This window comes from Bufo bufo, chromosome 3 (genome assembly GCF_905171765.1).
Source record: "Bufo bufo chromosome 3, aBufBuf1.1, whole genome shotgun sequence".
In the NCBI taxonomy this organism is placed as follows: domain Eukaryota; kingdom Metazoa; phylum Chordata; class Amphibia; order Anura; family Bufonidae; genus Bufo; species Bufo bufo.
The window spans coordinates 292028605-292051558 of NC_053391.1; the positions used below are offsets into that span (position 1 = coordinate 292028605).

General features: G+C 44.8%; 1 protein-coding gene across 1 annotated transcript in view; it reads right to left on the bottom strand.

Moving 5' to 3' along the window:
- The window catches only part of TADA2A (transcriptional adaptor 2A), a 103728-nt gene that overhangs the window by 14955 nt on the left and 65819 nt on the right, over positions 1-22954 (bottom strand). Inside the window, exons 11-12 of the mRNA XM_040424189.1 lie at positions 21828-21899; positions 10697-10829 (exon numbers count right to left, since the gene is read on the bottom strand). Of these exons, the coding sequence (XP_040280123.1) occupies positions 10697-10829; positions 21828-21899 (205 nt within the window). The remainder of the gene's footprint in view (positions 1-10696; positions 10830-21827; positions 21900-22954) is intronic.

A 22954-nucleotide genomic window follows, 5' to 3' on the forward strand; every position in this document is an offset into this window, starting at 1 on the left:
GACAGGTTCAGGGAAAGGCTAGATTAGGCAGGGAGACTGAGGGATAGTTTAGGGGAAAAAAAATTGTTTTTTTTGTGCTTCACCCTGATCGGGTGTCTGGGGTCTCTTAGCACTCTTAGCATCCGGCCACTGTTAGCACATCGCCCACCCCACCGCTGATCAGCTTTGGACCGCTGAACAGCGAGTTTGAATCATTATATATATATATTTTTTATTTTTTTTTGGTGGGGGGGGGCTTTAATTTTTTTATTTATTTAGTTTTATTTTTTTTTTCTGTTAGGTTTAGGGTGGGTTAGGGTAGGGTATAAGTGAACGTGAACACCCGTCCCCACACACATACGCACACTAAAAGTTTTAGACACACACACACTCCCCCTATGGCCCGCCAGATGTTCTCGGCTGAGGAGGCATACACTCCGACTCCGAGAGCCCCATTGAGGACGAGGATGACCCCACTTTCCTCTTGTCATCCGCGTCCTCCTCATCATCTAGTGATGATGATGATGAGCCCCCAAGGCGGCGGAGCCAGGGGACCCCCATGCCAGGGACCCTGTGGCCCACACTAGTATGAGCAGCCCAGGGGCTCATACTAGTTTTCCGGCCCACCAGATAAGTCCACCTGAGCCCCCTACCGTTGAACTTGTCTGGTGTACCCCAGAGGATTTTGAGCCCGTGATTCCTGACTTTGTTGGCCAACCAGGAATCCAGATTCCCACAGTGGGCTTCACGGAATATGACTCTCTTTTTTTTCAGTGACCACTTTGTGAATCTGATGGTAGAGCAAACTAACTTATTCGCCTAAAAGTTCATTGCTCAACACCCGGGCTCCTTATTGGCTAGGTCCGGTGGCTGGACTCCGGTCAGTGCAGCCGAGATGAGGACGTTTTGGGGCCTTGTGCGGCACATGGGCCTAGTAAAAAAAAAAAAAAAACCAGTGCCAGGCAGTACTGGAGTGAAGTCGTCCTCTACCAGACCCCACTCTATGGCCCCCCTTCCCCCCGAGGTGATCCTGCCTATGACCGCCTGTATAAAATCAGGCCGGTCATCGATCACTTCAGGACAACATTTTTGGAGGCCTATGTACCTGGAAGGGAGGTCGCTGTTGATGAGTCTCTCATAGCTTTCAAGGGGACACTCATTTACCTCAGGGTACACTTACAAGTTTTGTGTGTACGAGGGGCGAAATTACCGTATTGAACCCCCAGAATGTCCCCCCACTCTGAGTGTTAGCGGGAAACTTGTGTGGGACCTTATGGTCAGAAAAGATCAGGGACTTGAGGACTGCCTCATAGAACTGCAGGAATTTCCCCGTGTTGCCAGCGCTCCGGGACAGCACAAAAGAGTTGTACAAGGCAACCTGTACCAAGTAGACCGCAACTTTTTTGTACTATGCCCGGGTTTTGCTCATGGCATTTTATGGCTTGAGGACTTGATCAGACTTGAGGACTGCTAGATAAGGGTTACCACCTGTACGTGGATAACTTTTATACTAGTATCCCCTTGTTCCAGTCCCTCGCCGCCAGATCCACGTCCGCTTGTGGGACCGTGCGGAAAAATCAACGCGGCCTCCCTACCCTCCCCCTCCAGGTACCTATCCCAGGGGTGAGACCCGTGCCCTTACCAGTGGAAACCTGTTGCTGGTCAGATATAAGGACAAGAGGGATGTCCTTGTACTGTCCACAATTCACGGTAACGGCATCACCCCTGTCCGAGGTACCGTGGCAACGGTCCTCAAGCCCGATTGTATCGTTGAATACAATCGGTATATGGGAGGAGTTGATCTCTCTGATCAAGTCCTCAAGCCATAAAATGCCATGAGCAAAACCCGGGCATAGTACAAAAAAGTTGCGGTCTACTTGGTACAGGTTGCCTTTTACAACTCTTTTGTGCTGTCCCGGAGCGCTGGCAACACAGGGAAATTCCTGCAGTTCTATGAGGCAGTCCTCAAGGCCCTGATCTTTTCTGACCAGGAAAGAGCAGGCCGGAGTACCTCGGGAACTGGAGACGCCCGGATCGTCCTTGGCCAACACTTTCCAGGTGTGGTCCCCCATGCTGGAAAGAAGGGACGGTCCCAAAAAAAGTGCAGAGTGTGTCACAGGAGGGGCATACGGAAGGACACCACCACTCATCCGGGCCTCTGCATTGATGGTTGCTTCAGGGAGCACCACACTTCCATGGAGTAGTAAATTTATAATCCCCTTCCCCAATTTTAATTCTATTTGGCCACAGACAATCGCCCAGAAAGAAAACAAAAAACAAAACTATGGCTCTCAGACTGTGTCTCTAAGGAAAGGAGCACACAAGTAAAAGGAGCGTCATATGGTTTTTGAAAGGCAGATTTTGCTGAACTGGTTTTTTGACACCATGTCCCATTTGAAGTCCCCCTGAAAATTTGCCCAAAAATTTTAATTCTGAAATTTCATCTCCATTTGCCAATAACTCTTGTGGAACACCTAAAGAGTTAACAAAGTTTGCAAAATCAGTTTTGAATACCTTGAGGGGTGTAGTTTCTTAGATGGGGTCACTTTTATGGAGTTTCTACTCTAGGGGTGCATCAGGGGGGCTTGGTGTCAAAAGACCAGTCCAGCAAAATCTGCCTTCCAAAAACCACACGGCGCACCTTTCTCTCTACGCTCTGCCGTGTGACCATACAATAGTTAACGTCCACATATGGGGTGTTTCTGTAAACTACAGAATCAGGGCAATAAAACGAGATTTTTGTATAACTTACCAGTAAAATCTCTTTCTCTCTCTTCCTTGGGGGACACAGGAAACCTTGGGTATAGCTCAACTCCCTAGGAGGCGTGACATTAAGTGAAAACTGTTAAGCTCCTCCTCCAGCAGCTATACCCTCAGCCTGGAGAGAGAGACTACCAGTTGCGTGTCCAAGTAGTGAAAGAAAGGCAATGACCAACCATATAAAACCAAACAAGTCAACTACCCGACAGGGGCAACTAATCCGTAACGGTAAACCAGAACAATGGTTGGGTGCTGTGTCCCCCAAGAAAGAGCGAGAAAGAGATTTTACTGGTAAGTTATACAAAAATCTCATTTTCTCGCCCAATTCCTTGGGGGACACAGGAAACCTTGGGACGTTCAAGAGCAGTCCAAGAGGGGAGGGACTACAGCCCAAGGCGAAAACCACCGGAGGCATCAAGAAACCGCCGCCCAAAGCACTATCCACCGATGCATAGGTGTTCACCCTGTAGAACTTGGTGAAGGTGTGCAAGGAAGACCAGGTGGCCGCCTTACACAGTTGTTCAGCCGAAGCCTGATGCCTCTGAGCCCAAGAAGCACCGACAGCTCTGGTAGAGTGAGCGGTAACACCAAAAGGCGTCTCCTTGCCCTTAGCGCGGTAAGCCTCGACAATAACCATCTTGATGAAGCGGGCAATAGACACCCTGGACGCCGCCAACCCCTTGCGCGGACCTTCCGGAACCACAAAGAGAGAGTCCGTGCGCCGAAAGGGTCCGGTGACTTCCAGGTAAATCTTCAGGGCCCTAACAAAATCCAGGCGGTGAAGCTCCCGTTCTCGAGGATGAGAAGGAGACTGACAAAGGGAAGGGAGGACGATGTCCTCATTGAGGTGAAAGGCGGAGACCACCTTCGGAAGGAAGAAAGGAACCGGACGGAGAACCGCCTTATCCTGGTGGAAAACCAAAAGGGGCTCTGCGCAAGAAAGTGCCGCCAATTCAGACACCCGTCGAAGGGACGTGATGGCAACAAGGAACATGACCTTGCAGCACAAAAGGCGAAGAGAAATCCTCCGCAAAGGCTCGAAGGGGTAGATTTAAGTGCCGTTAGCACAACATTAAGGTCCCAGGGTGGAATGGGAGAGCGATACGGAGGAACAGAGTGAGCGACTCCCTGGATAAAGGTTTTGACAGGCCCGAGGAGGGGCCAGAGGACGCTGGAAGAGGATGGAAAGCGCCGAGACCTGACCCTTTAATGAGCTGAGACCCAAACCCAGGTCCAGACCAGACTGCAAGAAGGACAAGACCATGGGAAGGGAAAAACAAAGGGGATGAACATCCAGAGTTTCGCAAAAACCCAGGTAAGACGGCCAGGTCCGGTAATAAATCCTGGACGAGGCCGGCTTTCGTGCACGGATCATGGTACGAACCACATCTGCTGAAAAACCCAGTCGCGTTAAAACTGCGGTCTCAATAGCCATGCCGTTAAACGCAGCGACCCTAAATGCTGGTGGAAGATCGGCCCTTGAGAGAGGAGGTCTTCTCTTAGAGGCAGCGGCCAAGGCGCGTCTCCCAGGAGCAGCATTAGGTCGGCGTACCAAGGCCGGCGAGGCCAATCCGGGGCTATGAGAACCGTAGGCACGCCCTCTGACGCGATTTTCCGGAGAACCCGCGGCAGAAGAGGGAGGGGCGGAAACACATACAGGAGGGAAAATTCCGTCCACGGAAGAACGAGAGCGTCGGCGCCATACGCCCTCGGGTCCTTGTACCTGGACAGGAAGGTCGGGAGCTTGTGGTTGAACCTGGAGGCCATGAGATCCACATCCGGACAACCTCAACGGAGGCAAATGGACTCGAACACGTAGGGATGCAGAGACCACTCGCCCGGGTCGATCGTCGTCCGACTGAGGAAGTCCGCCGCCCAGTTGTCCACCCCCGGAATGTAAATGGCCGACAGGGCCGGAACATGAGTTTTCGCCCAATGGAAGATGTGAGACACCTCCCGCATAGCCGCTGCACTGCGAGTGCCCCCTTGATGATTTATATACGCCACAGCCGTGGCGTTGTCCGACTGGGCACGAATGGGATGACCCCGAAGTAGAGGAGTCCAATGCCGGAGCGATAGGAGAATCGCCCTCAGTTCCAGAATGTTTATCGGCAGTTTGGACTCCGATGGAGACCAAGTGCCCTGGACAGACCGGGGAGGAAACACCCCCCCCCCCCAACCCTGCAGACTGGCATCGGTGGTAACCACCAACCAGGTCATTGGCAGAAAGGATTTTCCAAGGAGGGGGGTCCGTAACCACCAGAGGAGGGAGGTCAGAGCATGGGGAGGAAAGGGGAAGGGCAGGTCCAGACTCTCCGGAGACTTGTCCCAGGCAGACAGAATTGCCGTCTGGAAGGTGCGGGAGTGATATTGCGCGAAAGGAATGGCTTCGAAACAGGACACCATCTGTCCCAATACTCGCATGCTGGGCCGGAAGGACGGACGGCGGTGGAGAAGCAGGGTCCGAACCGAACGGTGAAGGAGCTGACGCTTTTCCGGTGGGAGCCGAACCTCCGCCGCTTCTGTATCCAGTAACATCCCCAGAAAAACGAGTTGTCTGGATGGGGTAAGCGAAGACTTGGGAAGGTTGATAATCCAACCAAACCACTCCAAGGTTTGCAGCATGAGGATCACGCTGATGGACGTCTGGGAACAGGAGGGCGCCTTGATGAGCAGATCGTCCAAGTAGGGAAGTAGAAAAACACCCCTGGAGCGGAGCAAGGCCAGGACAGGGGCAAGGATCTTGGTGAACACCCGAGGAGCCGTCGCCAGGCCAAAGGGGAGGGCAACAAATTGATAATGGTTGTTCCCCACCGCAAAGCGAAGGAAACGCTGGCGACACTGAGCGATCGGGACGCCCCTTCAGCTACTGGCACCGTAGTGGCAGGACGCTGGAAGAGGGACTTGGCGTGCGGGCGACCCTTGCGCTGGCGGTATGCAGGGGAGCTAGGCTGCCCTGGTCCTCCTTGTCTTCTGTGGGGGAGGCAGCAGTGCGGATGGCAGTCACTGGTGCAGCTCGACCCCGGGAGAAACAGAGAGGTCCAGGCGTCTCTGTTATCCCTGTGAAAAGTAGAACAATAAAAATTAAAAATAAAAATTTTAAAATGGAGAAAAAACAGCCCTGCAGAGCAGGGAGTGTCTTGCCTCCTTGGACACTAAGCAAAAACTGGTAGTCGCTCTCTCCAGGCTGGGGGTATAGCTGCTGGAGGAGGGGCTTAACAGTTTTCACTTAGTGTCACGCCTCCTAGGGAGTTGAGCTATACCCAAGGTTTCCTGTGTCCCCCAAGGAATTGGGCGAGAAATATTGGGTTTTGTTTGGCTGTTAACCCTTGCTTTGTTACTAGAAAAAAATGGATTAAAATGGAAAATTTGCCCAAAAATAGAGTTGTTGCGATACCAAATTTTTGATTCGGTTTCGATACCATAAAAAAGTATTGCGATACTCGATACCACGTGAAAAAAAACAAAAAAAAAAACCACGTGCATTCCGCATTTTAAAAATCGCGCAGTTTTTATTTATTTACTTTTCTATTCCGGCGCTTGCCACAGATTTTTTTTTATATTTTAATAGTTTGGACTTTTTGGACGTGGCGATATGTAATATGTTTATGTATATTTTATATGTAAAATTGGGAAAGGGGGTGATTTATACCTAATATTTTTTTATTTTTTACTTTTTATTTAATAACTTTTAGCCCCCCTTAGGGTCTAGAACCTGGGATCTTTTAATCCCTTGTCCTATTCACCCTGATAGATCTATTAGGGTGAATAGGACCTCACGCGCTTCCTGCTGCCCTGTGCATAGTGCACATCAGCAGCGCGCTCCATGCTGTGATATTAGGCTGCGCAATAGCGAAGCCTAGTATTGAAAATTGTCAAATCCTGGTATCGAGGTTGATACCGGACAAAAGTATCGATTGGGTAACGAAAATTCGATACCCGCAACAACCCTAATTCTTAAATTTCATCTCCATTTGCCAATAACTCTTGTGGAACACCTAAAGGGTTAACAAAGTTTGTAAAATCAGTTTTGAATACCTTGAGGGGTGTAGTTTCTTAAATTGGGTCATTTTTGGGTCGTTTCTATTATGCAAGCCTCACAAAGTGACTTCAGACCTAAACTGGTCCTTAAAAAGTGTGTTTTGGAAAATTTCTGAAAAAGATTTGCTTCTAAACTTTGAAGCCTTGTAACGTCCCCAAAAAATAAAATGTTATTTCCAAAATGATGCAAACATGAAGTAGATATAGGGGAAATGCAAATGAATAACTATTTTTGAGGTATTACTAAGTATTATAGAAGTAGAGAAATTGAAACTTGGAAATGTGAAAAGTTTTCCAAATTTTTGGTAAATTTTGTATTTTTTTATAAATAAAAATGATTTTTCTTTACTCCATTTTACCAGTGTCATGAAGTACAATATGTGACAAAAAAAAATCTTAGAATGGCCTGGATAAATAAAATCGTTTTAAAGTTATTCACACAAAGTAACACTGGTCAAATTAGCAAAAAATGGCCTGGTCCTTAAGGTGAAAATAAGCCCGGTCTTTAAGGGGTTAAGGTCTCTGCAAATATTTAACTGGGTTCAAGTCAGGGCTCTGGCTGGGCCACTCAAGGACATTCAGAGTTGGCCCTAAGCCTCTCCTGTGTTGTTTTGCTGGTGTGCTTAGGGTCATTGTCTTGCTGGTAGGTGAACCTTTGGACAAGTCTGAGATCAGGTTTTCATTAAGAATATTTCTGTTCTTTGCTCCATTAAGCCTCAACTCTGAACAGTCTCTCTGTTCCAGCCCACAGCGTGATGCTGCCACCACCATGCTTCACCCTAGGGAGGGTACCCGGCAGGCAATTATCAGTGCCTGGTTTCCTTTAGACAGGATGCTTAGAATTAAAGCCAAAAAGTTCAATTGAGGTTTCAGCAGAACAGAGAATCTTGTTTTTCATTGTCTGAGTCCTTTAGGTGCTTTTTTGCAAACTCCAGGCGGGCGTTAAATGTGTTTTACTGATGTTTTTTTCTGCCCACTCTATTAAGCCAAGATTGGTGGAGTGACCATTGGGTTCTTGGTCACCTCTCTTACCAAGGCCCTTCTCCTTTGATTACTTGGGGTACTTTCACACTTGCGTTGTTGGATTCCGGCAGGCAGTTCCGTTGCCGGAACTGCCTGTCGGATCCGGCAATCTGTATGCAAACGGATACCATTTGTAGACAGATCCGGATCAGTCTAAGAAATGCATTGCAATACTGGATTAGTCTCTCTGGTTGTCAACCGGAAAAAAGGATCCGGTATTTATCTTTTTCACATTTTTAAAGGTCTGCGCATACGCAGACCGCGAAACCAGGTCCATTTTTCCAGAACACTTGGGGCCGGATCGGGCATTAATGCATTTCAATGAAAAATAATCCCGGATCCGGCATGTGTTGTGGAATTTTGGATGGAGAAAATACAGCAGCATGTGGCGGTATTTTCTCCGTCCAAAAACCGTACAGTGACTGAAGACATCCTGATACATACTGGATCGCTCTCCATTCAGAATGCATTAGGATAAAACTGATCAGACCCCTATTGAGCCCCTAGGACTGAACTCAATACCGGAAAAGTTTACTGCAAGTGTGAAAGTACCCTTAGTCTGGTGGGGAGTCCTGGTTGTTCCAAATGTCTTTCATTTAAGGCGACTTTCACACTGGCGTTTTGGTTTCCGTTTGTGAGATCCGTTTCAGAGCTCTCACAAGTGGTCCAAAACGGATCAGTTTTGCCCTAATGCATTCTGAATGGATAAGGATCCGCTCAGAATGCATCAGTTTGCCTCCGTTCCGCTCTGGAGGCGGACACCAAAACGCTGCTTGCAGCGTTTTTGGTGTCCGCCTGATGATGCAGACGCAATGTGGCACAATAGAAAACTGATCCATCCCCCATTGACTTTTAATCGTTTTCAAGACGGATCCGTTTTGGCTATGTTACAGATAATACAAACGGATCCGTTCTGAACGGATGTATGTGGTTGTATTATTTGAACTGAAGCGTTTGTGCAGATCCATGACGGATCCGCACCAAACGAGTGTGAAAGTAGCCTATGAATTAAGGGTCTGTGTTATGCCAGGATCAGTTGAGCGGAGCAAGCACATGCCGGAGCAGCTGTGTGTGTTCCTGCAAGTACACTGTTTGCTGCGGGCCCCATTGATATAATGCAAAGAACCTGTACTCTGCTGAGAAGTCAGCGATGTGCAAATATAGTGAATTGATGTTATACACCGCTTACATAGATCTGTAGCATAAATATACAGAATTCAAATGGTACCTTTGGTCTTTTGTTCTGACTTTCACGAGCAGCAAAAACAGAGTTTTATTCATATGAAATGAGGTCTCACAAGTGACTAGGAGCGGCGTTCGGGCTGTAAGTGGCCAAGCCTTCTTCTCAGATAACTCCTCCCTAGCCTCTTGCTTGGCCCGCCCTGTAAACCCCTTGCACGGTTCACCGCCGGGCCCAGGCATGCTCACTGTGATGACCATTGTGGGCAGCGGCATCGCTCCATGCAGTGTGCAAGAGCTGGCGGGATCTCAGCCAGTACACTAGATGCTTCAGCGCTATGTAAGCAGTGTATAAGGTCCAATTGTGATGACAGACTCCCTTTAAAGTACATTAGAAATGGAGACTTTGGGTGCCAATTTTTTTTTAAAACAAGTTAAATAAAAGTTTTGCTAGGATATACATTTTAAGGGTCATAGCAAAGGGTCTGAATACTTATGTCCATACAAAATTGTATTTTATTGTTTTTAATAAATTAGCAAAAATGATATTTCCACTTACTCATTATGGGCTATTGAGTGCAGATTGATGGGGAAAAGGATTTTTTATTTTATTTTAGCATATGGCTGCAACACAACAAAATGTGAAGGTCTAAAGACTTTTCAAATGCACTATATGTCATCACTTTCTCATTGGAGCTCCATGTACTAATGGTGAAAATCCTTTAACATGTCTGTGCAAACTAAGAAACGATCTGTGTATAAAAGCTGAGCCTAGTCCAATACAGTATTCCACTAGTCTGTGTAAATAAGAGCATATTTTGATTAAATAAAAAAAATATTAAAGTTAAAATGTTTTGAAGCCTGAGTATATGATAGATTACATGAAGCAATCTGCAAAATAGATGAAGCACAATAATGTATTCATGCAACCACCTTTCCTATAAAGTGCATTATGGTCATTGTGGTTGCTACCTTTAGAGAAGGAATGCCCACCCTGCGGCCCTCCATCTGTTGCAAAACTACAACTGCCAGCATGCCCTGATAGCTGTAGCCTGTCCAGGCGTGATAGAAGTTGTAGTTTTGCAACAGTTGGAGGGCCACAGGTTGGGCATTCCTGCTTTAGAGCCTTCACTTTCACTACATTTACAGACTTGCTTCTGTTTCCCAGTGAATCAAAGACTCTCTATGACGGATCAATTTGTAGTCCTGATCTCTATTTCACTACAGCTCATAAACACAGTTAAGGTAAATCAAGATCAAACTGATAAAAATATACCTTAAATTTGAATAAAAACCAAATTAAATCATTTTCAACCCAATATAAGTAGAAAGCAATACAACATTTTCTCCCAATGGTGTGCACTGCCTTTAACCTGCATCAGGGTCACTACCGATGAAAGGACAAGTTACGCAACAGCAAAGATAAAGAACAGTTGTTCTTCCAGAGCGGGAGTTAGGCCCCCATTCATACTTCAGAATTTGCATAGATTTTGCATCAGAAAGCTGCCCGTGGCCGAGCGGAATCCACCTCCAGTTTGTAAGGCTGCAGTCTAAAGCCATGCTACGCCAAGAAAGGACACATCCTTTAACATGTGTTCTCTCACTCACTCTTCAAGGGCTACTTTTTCTAGGGATCCCTGGGTTAGAACCTCTTAGATTTTATGTTCTTTTCCACTAGAGACTGGTTTGTAAATGAGACAAAAACTAAACTCACATAGCTGCTTGTCTTTTAAGCCACTGCTGGCAAGCACTGCCATCATGTATGTACTGAAGGACTTCCGAAAGCATATTTCGTTTTAAACGCTCTTCTTCCCGAGACTTCTTTAAGCGGTCATATATCTTTGAACCTTTTGCAAGACAGGAAAAGTTAATTATTAGAAGGATGATTATTGCCACAAAAAAAAAAAACACAGAAACAGAGTGTAAAAAGTTTAATTCTAGCCTTTTACCAGGTTGAATTTCTATGAAGTAACATCTATTCACTGTCACATAAGGTCTCAGATTTACATGTGGAGTTTTTAAGCAGTCAGATATAGTTTTCTTGGTACAATTTTGCAGCATGTTCATCATGTGTGTTTTTCTACAACCACTGCAACCACTACAACTCCCATTAACCTCCAATTAAAAAAATTCAAGAGAATTAAAAAAAACATGACAAATAAAAAAAAACGACATTAAAAATACCATGTCAACAGGCCCATCTCCGTCTAAGGCTACACACACACACGAAAAACAGCAGTTTGTTTTTTATGGCTGTCACACGCCCGTTTTCAGAACCATTGCAGTCTATGGGGCTTTTTTAACGGCCAGTGAATAGGAGCCATCAAAAAATTGGAAATGTTCTATTTTTGGCCGTTTTCACAACCAGACAGAATGAAAAGAAAATGGGCATTCAGGTGTTAAAAAATAAAATATTCCTCACCTCATTACAGGCGCAGACACTCACTACTCACAGGACCTGACGCTTCCAGGTCCTTCCAAGCTACCTTGTGTTTGTGAATATCCCTCTAACTGGATGCAGCAGGACCTGCGATACAGCATCATGCTGGGAGCATGTCCTGTCCTGCAAATCCAGTGAGGAGTGAGTGTGTTTGCGCGTTCAAGTGGAATAGGTGAGTATTTCTCATTATTATTTTAATTAATGTCGGCGCTAGCGGGGATGTGGGGGAAGGCAGGAGCACAACTATATACATATGTGTGTGATTATATGTATATATACCCACCCCTTTGTGCCCCCTGTAGTTATAATGATCCCCAGTTTTGTATGTGTGTATATATATATATATATATATATATATTTATCTATCAGTGGCACAACTGGGGATCATTATATGTATGGGAGCACAATGGGGGCATAATATATATATGATGAGGGAACTGCAAGGGTTGGGGTTATAACTTGCAAAAACTCAATGCAAATCATACGTTTTTAATGGCCATAAAAACGGATGCATAAGTGGTTGAAAAATGGCCATGACAAACTGACAGTGTGTCCGTGTTCGTGTGCATGTAGCCTAAGCCTTGCCATTTACTATAAAGCCAAAAGTAATGTTCAGCATGTACACTGTATGTTCAGCTGGGTAAAACATACATGTTATTTATCCACGGAATCTAATCCATGGCAGCAATCAGGTAAGATATTAACCCCTTAAGGACTCAGCCCTATTTCACCTTAAGGACTTGGCCATTTTTTGCAAATTACTATTTCACTTTAAGTGCTCATAACTTTAAAACGCATTGACTTATCCATGCCGTTCTGAGATTGTTTTTTCGTCACATATTGTACTTCATGACACTGCTAAAATTGGGTCAAAAAAGTTAATTTTTTTGCATAAAAAAAATACTATATTTACCAAAAATTTAGAAAAATTAGCAAATTTCAAAGTTTCAGTTTCTCTACTTCTGTAATACATAGTAATACCCCCAAAAATTGTGATGACTTTATATTCCCCATATGTCTACTTCATGTTTGTAGCATTTTGGGAATGATATTTTATTTTTTGGGGATGTTACAAGGCTTAGAAGTGTCTTCCTGGCGCTAGAGTTCGACATATCGCGGATCGGGTTGACAGATTACTAGGAGGGGCTGGAGAAGATCCAGCGGTCATGGTCCATATCGGAACCAATGACAAAGTTAGGGGTAGGTGGAGAGTCCTTAAAAATGATTTCAGGGATTTAGGGCAAAAGCTTAGGGGAAGGACCTCAAAGGTAGTATTTTCCGAAATACTACCGGTACCACGGGCCACACAAGAAAGGCAGCGGGAGATTAGGGAAATTAACAAGTGGCTCAAGAACTGGTGTAGGATGGAGGGGTTTGGGTTCCTGGAGAACTGGGCCGACTTCGCTGTCGGCTACAGCCTCTATCGTAGGGACGGGCTGCACCTCAATGGGGAAGGAGCAGCTGTGTTGGGGAAGAAGATGGCTAGAAGGTTGGAGGAGTGTTTAAACTAGGGACTGGGGGGGAGGGTAATTACACTATAGAAGGGGAAGATAGTGCAGATAGAGACCGGGGGCAAGGTAGTGGGACTGGGGGAGAAATGGAAGGAGGGACAAGAACAGTTCAGAAGGAAAGGTGTAGGGTAAAAAATATACATAAACCTCTCATATGTATGTATACTAATGCCAGAAGTCTGACTAATAAAACTGGTGAACTGGAATTAGTGATGTGTGAGGAGGACTATGACATAGTGGGAATAACTGAGACATGGCTGGATGATAGCTATGACTGGGCAGTTAATGTACAAGGTTACAGTCTGTTCAGAAAGGATCGTCAAAACCGGAGAGGTGGAGGGGTCTGCCTTTATGTAAAATCTTGTCTAAAGCCCACACTCCGTGAAGATATAAGTGAGGGACATGAACATGTGGAGTCACTGTGGGTAGAGATACATGGAGCTAAAAACAACAATAAATTACTAATAGGAGTCTACTATAAACCACCTAATATACCAGAGTCCACAGAAAATCTACTACTAAACGAGATCGACAAGGCGGCAAATCATAATGAGGTGGTTATTATGGGGGACTTCAACTACCCAGATATAGACTGGGAAACTGAAACTTGTATATCTCATAAAGGAAACAGATTCTTGGCAATAACCAAAGACCATTATCTCTCCCAACTGGTTCAGGACCCGACTAGAGGGACGGCCATACTGGACTTAATATTAACCAATAGACCTGACAGAACAACAGACGTGCAGGTTGGGGGACACCTGGAAAATAGTGACCATAAAGTAATAACCTTCCAATTATCATTCAAAAGAGCGTTTCTACAGGGAGAAACAAAAATACCAAACTTCAAAAAAGCTAAATTTAGCCAACTAAGAGAGGCCATAGGCCTAACTAACTGGGACAAAGTCCTCAAAAATAAAAATACAGCCAAAAAATGGGATATCTTTAAAAACATCCTAAAATCTCATTGTGAGAGGTACATACCGTATGGGAATAAAAGGTTAAGGAACAAAAAGAAACCAATGTGGATAAACAGAACTGTAAAGAAAGCAATAAATGACAAAAAGAAAGCATATAAAACCCTAAAACAGGAGGGTAGCACGGAAGCACTGAAAAACTATAAGGAAAAAAACAGAACATGTAAAAAACAAATAAAAACGGCCAAATTAGAGACCGAGAGATTAATTGCCAAACAGAGTAAAACTAACCCTAAAATGTTCTTCAATTATATAAATGTTAAAAAGTATAAATCTGAAGGTGTCGGCCCTTTAAAGAGTAATGAGGGGGGAGTCGCAGAGAGCGACGAGGAGAAAGCAAAGCTGTTAAATATTTTTTTCTCCAATGTATTCACTGAGGAAAATAAACTGTCAGATGAAATGCTGAATGCTGAAATAAATTCGCCATTAAAAGTGTCCTTTCTGACCCAGGAAGAAGTACAACAGCGACTTAAAAAAATCAAAATAGACAAATCGCCAGGACCGGATGGCATACACCCCCGTATCCTAAGGGAATTAAGTAATGTCATAGCCAGACCCTTATTTCTGATATTTGCGGACTCTGTACTGACAGGGAATGTCCCACAGGATTGGCGCATGGCAAATGTGGTGCCAATATTCAAAAAGGGTCCAAAAACAGAGCCTGGAAACTATAGGCCGGTAAGTTTAACATCTGTTGTGGGTAAACTGTTTGAAGGTTTTCTGAGAGATGCTATGTTAGAGCATCTTATGGGAAATAAGCAAATAACGCCATATCAGCATGGCTTCGTGAGGGATCGGTCATGTCAAACTAATTTAATCAGTTTCTATGAGGAGGTAAGTACTAGACTTGACAGCGGCGAATCAATGGATGTCGTGTATCTGGACTTCTCCAAAGCATTTGACACTGTACCTCATAAAAGGTTAGTATATAAAATGAGAATGCTCGGACTCGGAGAAAACGTCTGTAAGTGGGTAAGTAACTGGCTCAATGATAGAAAACAGAGGGTGGTTATTAACGGTACATACTCAGATTGGGTCACTGTCACTAGTGGAGTACCTCAGGGGTCAGTATTGGGCCCTATTCTCTTCAATATATTTATTAATGATCTTGTAGAAGGCTTGCATAGTAAAATATCAATTTTCGCAGATGACACTAAACTGTGTAAAGTAATTAACACTGAAGAGGACAGTATAATACTACAGAGGGATCTGGATAGATTGGAGTCTTGGGCAGATAAGTGGCAGATGAGGTTTAACACTGAGAAATGTAAAGTTATGCACATGGGAAGGAATAATGCAAGTCACCCGTACATACTAAATGGTAAAACACTCGGTAACACTGACATGGAAAAGGATCTAGGAATTTTAATAAACAGCAAACTAAGCTGCAAAAAACAGTGTCAGGCAGCGGCTGCCAAGGCCAATAAGATAATGGGTTGCATCAAAAGGGGCATAGATGCCCGTGATGAGAACATATTCCTACTACTTTACAAATCACTGGTCAGACCACACATGGAGTACTGTGTACAGTTCTGGGCTCCTGTAAACAAGGCAGACATAGCAGAGCTGGAGAGGGTCCAGAGGAGGGCAACTAAAGTAATAACTGGAATGGGGCAACTACAGTATCCTGAAAGATTATCAAAATTAGGGTTATTCACGTTAGAAAAAAGACGACTGAGGGGAGATCTAATTACTATGTATAAATATATCAGGGGGCAGTACAGAGATCTATCCCATCATCTATTTATCCCCAGGACTGTGACTGTGACGAGGGGACATCCTCTGCGTTTGGAGGAAAGAAGGTTTGTACACAAACATAGAAAAGGGTTCTTTACGGTAAGAGCAGTGAGACTATGGAACTCTCTGCCTGAGAAGGTGGTGATGGTGAGTACAATAAAGGAATTCAAGAGGGGCCTGGATATATTTCTGGAGTGTAATAATATTACAGGCTATAGCTACTAGAGAGGGGTCGTTGATCCAGGGAGTTATTCTGATTGCCTGATTGGAGTCGGGAAGGAATTTTTTATTCCCCTAAAGTGAGGAAAATTGGCTTCTACCTCACAGGGTTTTTTTTTGCCTTCCATTGGATCAACTTGTAGGATGACAGGCCGAACTGGATGGACAAATGTCTTTTTTCGGCCTTATGTACTATATGTACTATGTTAGAAGCAAATCTTGAAATTTTTCAGAAATTTACAAAAACCCAATTTATAGGGACCACTACAGGTCTGAAGTCACTTTGCGAGGCTTACATAATAGAAACCGCCGAAAAATGACCCCATTCTATAAACTACACCCCTCAAGGTATTCAAAACTGATTTTACAAACTTCGTTAACCCTTTAGGTGTTGCACAAGAGTTATTGGCAAATGGGGATGAAATTTGAGAATTTCTTTTTTTTGCCTAATTTTCCATTTTAACCCATTTTTTCCACTAACAAAGCAAGGGTTAACAGCCAAACAAGACTGTATCTTTATTGCCCTGACTCTGCCGTTTACAGAAACACCCCATATGTGGCCGTAAACTACTGTACGGGCACACAGTAGGGCGTAGAGGGAAAGGTGCGCCGTATGGTTTTTGGAAGCCAGATTTTGCTGGACTGGTTTTTTGACACCATGTCCCATTTGAAGCCCCCCTGATACACCCCTAGAGTAGAAACTCCATAAAAGTGACCCATCTAAGAAACTACACCCCTCAAGGTATTCAAAACAGATTTTACGAACTTTGTTAACCCTTTAGGTGTTGCACAAGATTTAATGAAAAATAGAGATACAATTTCAAAATTTCACTTTTTTGGCAGATTTTCCATTTTAATATTTTTTTTCCAGTTACAAAGCAAGGCTTAACAGCCAAACAAAACTTATTATTTATGGCCCTGATTCTGTAGTTTACAGAAACACCCCATATGTGGTCGTAAACCGCTGTACGGGCACACGGCAGGGTGCAGAAGGAAAGGAATGCCATACGGTTTTTGGAAGGCAGCTTTTGCTGGACTGGTTTTTTGACACCATGTCCCATTTGAAGCCCCCCTGATGCACCCCCTAGAGTAGAAACTCCAAAAAAGTGACCCCATTTTAGAAACTACGGGATAGGGTGGCAGTTTTGTTGGTACTAGTTTAGGGTACATATGATTTTTGGTTGCTCTATATTACACTTTTTTGTGCGGCAAGGTAACAAGAAATAGATTTTTTGGCACGTTTTTTTTTTTTGTTATTTACAACATTCATCTGACAGGTTAGATCATGTGGTAATTTTATAGAGCAGGTTGTCACGGACGCGGCGATACCTAATATGTATACAATTTTTTTTATTTATGTAAGTTTTACACAATGATTTCATTTTTAAAACAAAAAAAAGTTTGTGTCTCCATAGTCTAAGAGCCATAGTTTTTTCAGTTTTTGGGCGATTATCTTGGGTAGGGTATGATTTTTGCGGGATGAGATGACGGTTTGATTGGTACTATTTTGGCGTACATGCGACTTTTTTGATCACTTTTATTACCTTTTTTGGGAAGTAAGGTGGGCAAAATTTCAATTTCCTAATAGTTTTTATTTTTTTATTTTTATGGCGTTCACCGTGCGGGGAAAGTAACATGACCGTTTTTATAGATCAGGTCGTTACGGACGCGGCGATACCAAACATGTGTAGGGAATTTTATTTTTTTCATTTTTAATCAGTGATAAATGTGTTTTTTGATTTTTACTTTTTTTTTCACATTTTTTTTGACCCAGACCCACTTGGTTCTTGAAGATCCAGTGGGTCTGATGTCTGTATAATACAGTACAGAACAATATATATTGTACTGTACTGTATTTTACTTACACTGAACAGATCTATGCTTTTAGCATAGATCTGTTCAGCACCATGGACAGCAGGATGCCTGAGAGGCGTCCTGTTGCCATGGGAACCTTCCCCGTCTGCTCAGTACTGCTCAGAACTTCGCAGACGGGGAAGGGTAAGGAGGGGATCTGTCGGGGGGCTGTCTGGGAGCTCTCTCCCTCTCCATCGGGGGGCTGCAAAGGCACAGCAGCCCCCCGATGAGAGAGGGAGGGAGCTCTCTCTTACTGTTAACTTTTTCCATACAGCGGTCTGTACGAACCGCTGTATGGAAAGGGTTAAACGGCTGACATCGCATCATCGATGTCAGCCGTTTATACCAGGGTGCCAGCAATGTGCTGGCACCCTGGTATACCCACTGAACACCAACGATTATTCAAGGGGAGGCGGGCGGGGGATCGCGATCCCGCCTCCCGCACCGCCCACAACTCCCCCCCCTGCACCACCCGCCGGCAAAAAAATCATGCAGGGGTGCAGGGGGGGTGTAAAATATATATTTTAGGGACACTAAAGCTTCTGATCCCCGCGGTCAGGGCCCGCGGGGATCAGAAACTGCAGAAAGCGCAGGTCTGAATTGACCTGCGGTTTTCTGCGATCGCCGATGCGGGGGGGTCAAATGACCCCCCCCTGCATGGTTACGGGATGCCGGCTGAATGATTTCAGCCGAAATCCCGTTCCGATTAACCCCTGGGGCGCCGGAATACCGATTTCAAGTTATGACGTACCGGTACGTCATGGGTCCTTAAGGACTCGGGACCCATGCCGTACCGATACGTCCTAAGTCCTTAAGGGGTTAAAGTGATTGACGTCCAAAACAAAAAATGTCACTAAAACGCTATGAAATACAATCCTTCATCAGGACATTCAATATTAGTTGCCAAAACATGCTTTACTTCTTGGTCACAGAACCCTAAAATCATGACAGACTCATTCTTCTAAGTCTAGTAATGAGGCATGCACCTCCTACTATTATATCACACTATGCTTGCCTGGAAAGAGTCTAAACTAATCATGTGGCACTTGATACTGAGCCAGCCCTCTGAGACCAAGTGATAGGTGATGCGGCAACACAAACAAGAGATGCATCCCTCAGTCACGTGCTCAGAAGTCCAGTGGGAGGTCAGCTGAATAGGACCACCGATTGGATTCTTCTAAGTATAGAAAGAACTAGCAGAAGGACCCAGCTTCGCATGGGTATATTTCATCTATTTCATTTAATGTTTGTGTGTGTCGTTAAAAGATACAGACAGTATCCCCTATAACAGTGACATCTACAGTACCCCGCCCCCTTAACACTTACCCCCACAGTGCTCCGCCTCCTTAATTAGGACCTCCACAGCAGCCCAAACTTTGACCTTCACAGCAGCCTGCCCCTTTAACAGTGAGTTCCACAGCACCCCACCCTCTCGACAGTACCTAAACAGGAGCCCGCCCCCTTAACAGTGACCTCTACAGCACCCGCCCTTTAACACTGACCATAGGTTACAGTCCCCTCAACTGTGACCTCCACCATTCCTGGCCCCATTAACAGAGACCACTACAGCAACTGCCCCTTTAACAGTGACTGCCAAAGTACCCTGCTCCCTTAACAGTGACCTCACAGTACCGCACTGCCTTGACACTGACCTCACAGTACCCCGCTGCCCCTTTAATAGTGGCCTCCACAGTCCCTTCCTCCATTAACAGTGACCTCCACAGTACCCCGTCTCGTTAACAGTAATTTCCACAATAACCTGCCCCCTTAACAGTGACCTCCACAGTCCCCCGCCCCCTTAACAATAACCTTCACAGAGCTCTGTTCCCTTAAAATGTGACCTCCACAACACCACGCCCCCTTAACAGTGACCTCTACAGCACTCCGCCCCTTAACACTGACCTCCAAAGCAGATCATCCCCTTAACTGTGACCTCCACAGCGGCCTCACTTTTATTAGTGGCTTCCACAGTACCCCATCTCCTTAACAGGGATTTCCACAACACCCCGCCCCATTAACAGTGGCCTCTAAAGCAATCTGCCCCTTAACACTGACCTTCATAGCGGACCATCCCCTTAACTGTGACCTCCACAGCACTCCGCTCCCTTAACAGTGTCATCCACAGCGCCCTGCCCCTTTAAAGCTGACCTACAGCAGTGAAGAAAAAAGGCTGGGTTGTTATGGAAACCTGTAAAACTGTGTGTATGTCGATACTAAGGGCCTGCGAGCTTCTATTAGCTGATAAGGGTCATATGACTGTGTGTATTGCAGTTGGGATTTGAGGAGAAAAACGTGCAGCCTTCTATTGGCTAATGTAGGTCATGTGATGGTGCCATATTTGCATTTTTGTGAATACATCAGGAACGGTACGTGCTAGACAGCTGAGACCTTCCCGGACACCTGATGTACCTGTGGGTCAAATTTTGTGAATGTAAATGCGACGGTACGGATTCCTTTAGCGGACATACATACACTCATATATACACTCATATATATTAGACTAGCAGAAGGACCCGGCTTTGCACAGATATATTTCATTTAATGTTTGTGTGTGTCGTTAAAAGATATCGACAGTATCCCCTATAACCGTGACCTCCACAGCCCCCCACCCCTTAACACTGACCCCCCCCCCCCACAGTGCCACGCCTCCTTAAAATGGGACCTCCACAGCAGCCCACCCCCTTAACTTTGACCTTCACAGCAGCCTGCCCCTATAACAGTGAATTCCATAGCACCCCACCCCCTTAACAGTGGCCTCTACGGCAATCTGCCCCTTAACATTAATAGCGGACCGTCACCGTAACGGTGACCTCCACAGCACTCCGCTCCCTTAACAGTGTCATTCAGAGCACCCTGCCCTTTAAAACCTCACCTACAGCAGTGAAGAAAAATGGCTGGGTTGTTATGGAAACCTGGTGTGAAACTGTGTGCAAATCGAGACTGGAGGACCTGCGAGCTTCAATTGGCTGATAAGGGACATGTGACCGTGTGTATGGTAGTTGGGATATGAGTGATGGTGCCATATTTGCATTTTTGGGGAATATCTCAGGAACTGTACATGCTAGAAAGCTGAGACCCGGTCTAAAACCTTCCCGGACACCTGATGTACCAAATTTCGTGATTGTAAATGCGACAGTGCGGATTCCTTTAGCGAACATACATACATACATACACTCAGATTTATATATTAGACTAGCAGAAGGACCCGGCTTCGCACGGGTAGATTTCATCTATTTCATTTAATGTTTGTGTGTGTAGTTAAAAAAATATTGACAGTACCCACTATAACAGTGACATCTACAGTACCCCGCCCCTTTAACAGTGACCTCCACAGCAGCTGCCCCTTTATTAGTGACCTTCGCAGTACCCAGTCTTGTTAACAGTGATTTCCACAAAAACCCGACCCCTTAACAGTGATCTCCCCAGAGCTCCATTCCTTTAAAATGTGATCTCCACAACACCCCGCCCCCTTAACACTGACCTCTACAGCACCCCGCCCCTTAACACTGACCTCCATAGCACACCGCCCCCTTGACCTCTGTGACCTCCATAATTCCCTACCCCCTTAACAGAGACCTCCACAGCATCCCACCCCTTTGACAGTGACCTCCAAAGCGGCCACCCCTTTATTAGTGACCTCCACAGTACCCCATCTCCTTAACAGTGATTTCCACAACACCCCGTCCCCTTAACAGTGGCCTCTACATCAATCTACCCTTAGGGTGGCCAGAGGTCTGGTTTTAGTCTGGACAGTACGACTTTCAGACTCCATGTTCCGTCCGGCGCAGGCTTGGACAGACACAAGAATGTCCTTTTGTACAGCTCACTCTCAGACAGCAGCACTGTGCTATCTAAGCGTGAGCTGCAGGGAGAAATTCACCCTCCCTCCTACCCCTGCAGCTGACAAATTGATTTTCACCTTCATTTTTTCAATCCCCGTCTGCTGCGGAGTGGGAAGGGCGTGGCCTAAGACCTTCAAAAATGTGTATGGTCGGGATTTTTGTTTATCTTTTATTTTGAACAAAAATCTTTCAGCATTAGTTCTCTTAATAATTACAACTGAATTGTAACATAATGAATGGGTCAGGAACCAGAGGGTTTCCTTACTTTGAAAGGTTTTGACGCCAGCTTTTCTGTAATCTTGTAAACGTTTGATTTCTCTGCGCAGTTCAAATTCCACTATAAAAAAGGAGAGAAAAAATTTATTATACACTTTCTATTACATTTAACCGCCAAATTACCGGAGTGTTTACTCCCCTTCCTTACCAGGCCAATTTTTCAGTTTAAGCAATGGGCCTATCTGACTGCAAATACGGTAACTAATTTCTGAGACAACCTACATGTATTTGATATTATTCTTCACAGGACACCTTACACCTTTCTTTTGTGCCCTTAGATGAAAGATTAAACATATTTTGAAAAAATTTTAAGAAAAAAAACTTAAAAATGTATATTTCTCCTTTATCAATTTTTTTCTGTTGTCAAAGATTTCAAGACAAAACATTTCTAAAATCATTACCGTATGTTTCTATCGTGAAAATGGATGCTATTTGTGTAATATATCTACTGGTTGGACTTCAAAAAACTGGAGCGCATTTTGGAAGCCTATTTATCAATCGCTGGTTTGATGGCACTGATCCCCCCTGATCGAGGGAAAATATGGATATTTAAGCTTTTTTTTTTTTTTAATAAAAAAAAATGTGTGTTTGTATATTTGATGCACAAACTCCCACCCCGTTATACCAAATAAAACTAAAACAAAGATTTTTTGAAATGTACATTTTTTTTATGTTTATTTATACTATCGCTAAATCTAATAAACATTTATATTTTATTTTTTTATGAATAAAAATGGGGGAAAAATGTGTGTGTGAAAGTATTCTGCTATACTTTTTTTAATACATTTTTTATTTATTTGTAATCGAAAAACTAGATTTTTGTACTCACCACTCACCAAAAAGCCACCTTATGAAGACAGGAAGCGCAGCGACACCTGCTGCAAAGGCTCAAACGGAGAAGATTGGAGAGCGTTGAGCACTAGATTAAGATCCCAAGGATCCAATGGAGGACGGAAGGGGGGGCGCAGCTTATGCAATCCCCTGCAGAAAAGTCCAAACCTGCGAAAGCGAAGCTAAATTTCGCTGAAAAAGAATGGAGACAGCCGACACTTGCCCTTTGAGAGAGCCGAGAGCCAGCCCCAAGTCCGTGCCCGACTGCAGGAAAGCCAAAATTTG